Source organism: Macrosteles quadrilineatus, unplaced genomic scaffold (genome assembly GCF_028750875.1).
Source record: "Macrosteles quadrilineatus isolate MER2022 unplaced genomic scaffold, UCM_ALF_1.0 Scaffold_2__2_contigs__length_208266976, whole genome shotgun sequence".
Lineage (NCBI taxonomy): Eukaryota > Metazoa > Arthropoda > Insecta > Hemiptera > Cicadellidae > Macrosteles > Macrosteles quadrilineatus.
Window position 1 is genome coordinate 65,770,813 of NW_026542595.1, and position 5,826 is coordinate 65,776,638.

Sequence of the window (5,826 nt, forward strand, 5' to 3'; positions counted from 1 at the left end):
TGCGTTATATTTTATCCCATCAACCTCTTTTGAATAAAACTAAATTTGTAATTTTTCACTTGTAAAAATAATAAGGTAACTTAAAAATATAGGTATAGGTAAGTATAAATTATGAAAGCCTGATTTTATAATTGAAAGCTTTTTATTTGAAATAAATCATACACTCTCAGTACAGAGGGATATATTCTTCATTATAAAAGAATATTGTTACTTTTGCAAATCATTTTTTGTTTAAGTACAATTGAGTAAAGACTTTTTTTATGATTGCATCATTTTGAGCAGTCGATGTGTTGTCAAAAAGGTGAACAAAGTCCACCATCTTCATATTGTGGTGAGTGGTACGAAGATACAGGTACACCAGACAGTAGTGAGCGCAGACAGAAGAGTCGTCACTTTGGAGGCGGTGATCATTGTAGATGTAGCGACACTTGGCGTTACGTTTCAGGAATCCCTGGTAGGTCGGTAAGTATGGTGGCTGGCCATAGCTGTCAAAGTATTCAATTATTCCATTTCTATTCAAATAGAATGAAACCCAATGTGTACCCCCTTCGTTGTGCGGATCAGTGTTGACAATCATGGCGGTGGATGGAGAGATGTGTTGTGGGATTCGGTCAGCAGCGTAAACTCCCACATTGCTCACAGGTAGTTTGGATAGATGCCTTTCTATCTGCACTGTGTTCATTCTACAGTATCATAACCAATAGTAGCGGCAGAGGCAGCGGCAGCAGCAGTAGTAGTTGTACTAGTAGATGTGCTAAAACAAGAGCAGTAGTAGGATCTCGCATCTCCACTGGTATTTACACATTCATCCAACTTTGTTGTCAGATGTAACCACCCACGTATTGCGACACAGTTGGTGAGCGCACATCGACTGTTTATAGACTTGTGATTGCGACATCGCAAAACGTTTGTTGACATTAAATTATTGATTGAAGTGATTGATTCGCAACCAATTGCACCAATATCGATTACGTTGGTAGTAACAAAGTCCATCACATGATGACGCTTTAAATATTCTTTCTTCTCAAATCCCTTGACGTAAACCGTCGGTCTTCTTGATATACAATCAGTCAATTTGTTAAAAAGTTCATAGTACGGAATATCACCGAACTCCCATCGTAGTCCGTGGCAGTGTTTTGTGAGCCAGTAGCTTTCCCGCAATTTTTCATCTGACAACTCTGATCGATCGTAAGGTGGTTTAGCAATATGATGCATAAGTAGAACGCCGGTGTCAGCTTCCAAGACGCAAACTTCCTTCAGTGTGTATTCATTTTGGTTGTCCTTGAAACATTGAATGTCCACAATGATGGGTGATGATATATTCAATTTCTTGAATGCTCTGCGTAAACGGTCCATCTCAAACGAATGTTTATAGAAGACTGATCGATTAACCGCCAAAGTCCACAATTACATTGCGTTGTCGATCAATCTCGATGACATTGTCAAACTCGGCATAAACCAAACAGTTGACAGTTTCGGGAAGCGCGTCGTCGAATCCGAGTTCCATTCGAACACTACCGTTACGCACCAGATTCCAATGTGTTGTGTCACTTGCAGATAAGTCTGGAGTTAGGTCGAATGCCATCAGACAGTATCCTTGTCCAAAGTCTTCCCTACTGATAACGGTGCCGGCATCGCTAAAATGTACACCAGAACCGGAGAACATCGAATGATATGCCATAACATATTTATCCTTTGATTTTTCAAAGTGGGGCTGTAATGGTTTTGATGGAACTTGTTCTCCGTCAACATATAGACAAAAGAAGTTTGTTTTAAAATGTTCGAAGTTGTAGGGATTCTTTTTAAAATCTCCATTGTATGCGGCATTCGTAACCATTCCCACTATGATGCGTTTCGGCACTTGGCCGAGAAACATATTGTCCAAAGTCTTGTTACGTATTCCAGAGGGTAGTGTGAATGTTTTCAGCTCCACTCGTGTGATTGGATATTTTGCCGTACCAGTCTGGAGTGTTTTACTGTGCGCCAACAGTGCGGTGGGACTTATTTTGCATCTTCGAATCCAGAGACTAATATCGACAATATGTACCTTGAATTCACCAGCGCTGGCCATAATGGAGAACGCATCTTTTGATCGAATAAATTTAAATCTCAACTCTACGCCATTTAGCATGAACTTATTCTGATTGCAAATATCCACATGCAAATGTCCGAGCATATCAATCTCACGGCTTTTATTTGTTAGCTCCCGTCTCGCTTTGAGTCCTTCATTTTCTTCCGCGCAATCGTTCATGTCAATACCATCGTCCGTGTACCAAAGACTGCATGTTAGATGTGATTTTCTAGCATCGTATCCATAGTTCATTAGCGTTTCAACGTAAGCTCGATATGCATATGTGTTGTTTTGGGGCGTAACAAGTTTTTGATTCATAAACATATCCACTTGACTAAATAGTGAGTGTAACCAGTTGTTGACCGGCCCAACTGTTTTCGCCTCTTCGTCAGTAGTGACCGCAGTTCCATTAGATTTAACAATAGACGCGGTCAATTGTATCATTGTTTGTGAAAGGTCAGTATATTCATCACCATTGCCCGGAACTACAAACTCTATTGGCGCATCATCGGTCAATGTGGATATTGGTTTGTACTGGACCCATTTGCCGCTTTCAATACTCGTCTGCGTAGGTGGTAAGGAGAATAAATCCAGCTCGGTCTTGACACACTCACATGATTTTTGATGTAGAAACGACATTTTACTCCTTCTTCTTTAACTAACTAAAAATATCAATAGACTTTAAATTTTCACTGCGATAAGTACGCTTCTTCGGCGAAGTCACCTTCTTCCTTGACTCTACTCCTCCTCGTCGTTGTCGTTGTTGTCGTCTCCCTACTAGTCTCTTGTGTTTCACTCCTCCTCTTCTTGATGCAGACGTCCGCACTCTAAGAAGTTTAGCCAACGACTGTGGTGTAACAGGCTTTCTGCCACGGCCGTGCATTGCGCGTTTCGCGGAAGCCTTTCGCGTTGCGCGTTTCGCGTTACTCTTACGCGTTACGCGTTGTCTTTTCGCGCTAATGCCACCGCCGCCACCAAGCATCATACGTTCCATCTGTTCGTCAGCTTTACGTTTCAACGATCCAGTAAACTCTCTAAGTCGTAAGTTGGCGGCTGTTTTTGGATCTGTAATTTTACCACCTGCCAGATCGGTTAGGAATCCAACACCGGATCTTAACGCTTCTTGTCCTACCGATTTTGCTCCGGACTTGATCAGCGGAGCGATGGTGCGAATCATACCGCCCAGAAAACTACCGATTCCATGTCCTCGCTGATATGGTGCACCGTGAAATACTCGATCAATAGCACCGCCAGTCTGTTGTAATTGTTGCCGTCGGTAGTATGCCAAATAGGGATCATTCAGATTGATTATCATTATTGCTGCTGTTGCTGCTGCACTCTCCTAAAATGAAGTTTCACGTACGACGTTCCAAACATGAATGGCAGTTTTTTCCCTGTGTGATCCCTCAGGTCGATTTCCACTGTTTCAAATGTGGATTTCATAACGGGTACATAGTGCGGACTTGTGAATGACACTGAATTGTACGATCCGTACTTGTACGTGTCTATATTGACGTTGACAATATTCAATAATGGCGCTGTAGTATCGCCGATAAATTGTGGCTCTATTAAGTCGCAATACACATAAATGTGTGCTGGAATACCCAGTGCGAGGTTTGGTGCTTTAGAACCAATCAGTTCGGTAATATTTGGTTTCAATATATTTTTCTCATCATAATCAAAACCCAACTGCTGTGATAGTTTTTCACTCAGACTCACATTCGACACGTTTTCGTTCATGATCCTGAGTTTAACTCTGTTGATTCCCGTGTCATATGAAAATTCCATATAATCGTGGATGTCTTCATGTTTGTTGATTGTATTCAATAGATCATCAAGATTCCTATAGTATCCGCCTGTTATTTTAATAGCGAAATGTTCTGTATCACGGATCGTTGATCTTGCTAATAAACTATCATACTGAAATCGTATTGTTTCATCATCAACATTGTTTCCATTCACCACAAATGAACAAGGATAGTGAATGTCCACCAAAGCCAATTCCCACTTGCCGTCTAATTGGATGTGTTTGGACAAGTGTGTGGTATAACTGGTCACTGTATTTTGTGGGAAATATTTCATAGAACTATTGCTGGGCAATGTCATGAAAAATTGACTGATGTTAGACATGTTGTATATCGTGCGCAGCTACCCAAGAGTTAAACTCGTCTCCGTAACCTTCCCACTTCACTAGGTATCGCTTACTGTGTCCTCGACCTTTGGTCTCTATTATTTTATCAATCTTAAACAAGTGATTGCCGGGTAATGTGACTTTTTGTATTTCCTCTTCATAAAACTGTCCATTCAATTCTTCACCATTGAGATCGGTAAGTGTGTACAAAGGTAGCGGCATAAACAAATTCACTCGATGTATCGAAAACACTTCTTTACTCCAGTTTGTCTCATAACCTTTGCTAAATCTCCCTTTCTCCCTGGCTATTCGAACTGTATCGCCTACTTTTAGTTTTGGTTTCACTCGTCGTGGTATCTTTTTAAACATATGTTTTAATACATTGTAGATGACATGTTTGTCCCCACCGTCCACATCTACAGGACGTAATCTATTGCCCAAACTCCTGTGCACACTGTTGTTGTACGCATTCACCAGTTTTTCCAACACATTGATATAACGATAAGTGTTTTTATGAGTCAAGTATCGCCACATACGAGTCTTCAAAGTCCGATTTACTCTTTCGATCACGCTGCCTTTGATGTCTGGATTTTGTGTGGTGACATATTTTATTTTATATTTTTGAAACAATCGTACGGTCTTTCTACCTGTGAATTCACTCCCTTTGTCGGTTTGTAAGCACGTTGGTGTTTTTATAGATTCCTTGAAAATATCCTCAAAAGCGGTAGCCACATCAGCACCTTCCTTCTTCTTTAACGGCCTAACATAAAGACGCTTACTAAACACATCAATCACTGACAGCAAGTAGTTAAAACCATCATTGTATTTGCTCAATCCTCGCATATCGTTTAAATCCGCTTGCCATAGTTCATATGGTCGAAACACCATATACGGATTGCGTTTAAATCGTTTACGGACTGGTTTATGCAAAGTATAAGTGTCTTGTGTTTGTAACCAATCAACTATTTTACGTTTGGAAATATTTTTCTCTCTCGCGCCTCGTACTAACGGAGCTACGCCGCCATATGAGGCAGGATCGTTTGGATTATAATACAACTGTTCCATTGTTTACGGTTCGTACGGTTCCCAATTGTTGAGTGACTGCACAATCGAATCTTCAAGCACCTCTCTTCTCACTGCACGGTGATCAGCCACTTGCCTCTGTGGATACGGAGCGTGACCCACTCGCCTCACATATGCCGACTGTAAACGATCTGGTAATAAATATCTTCTTCGTCCTGTAACTGATACCGTGGCTCCTCCTACTCCTCCTCCTCCTCCTCTTGCCCCATCATCAGGTTCATCCATTGTTTCTTCTACCGAGTCATATACTGATTCGTCTGTTGCCTCATCAAACATTAAATAGTCCAACGCTTGTTTGTTATGTATATATTCTTTAGGGACATTCATCAGTTTCAATGCTCTCAACATTTCGTTCCATCCTGGTGGTAATGAATGTGCTGCTCGAACTCGTACTATTGCATGTGTCACGTCCACTAAATTGGATCCTGGTATTTTGTTACCCTGTATAATCACTTCAAAATTATCATTCCAGCTAATCAAACTGTCGTCGCGTGTTATGAAGCGCAATAAGTTTCGTGCGCTATCCTTATAAGTCTTTGAA

General features: G+C 41.0%; 1 protein-coding gene across 1 annotated transcript; it reads right to left on the reverse strand.

Annotated features, from left to right (window-relative positions):
* Nucleotides 1–1,387: 1,387 nt before the first annotated feature.
* On the reverse strand, nt 1,388–2,323 carry LOC128984349 (uncharacterized protein F54H12.2-like). Its single transcript, XM_054403658.1, has one exon. It carries the CDS (start codon nt 2,321–2,323, stop codon nt 1,388–1,390), a length of 936 nt encoding a protein of 311 aa, XP_054259633.1.
* Nucleotides 2,324–5,826: the final 3,503 nt, after the last annotated feature.

What these genes read in the sequence shown, in the direction of transcription:
- LOC128984349 (XM_054403658.1), bottom strand. Translation starts at nt 2,323, where the DNA reads ATGAACTATGGATACGATGCTAGAAAATCACATCTAACATGCAGTCTT.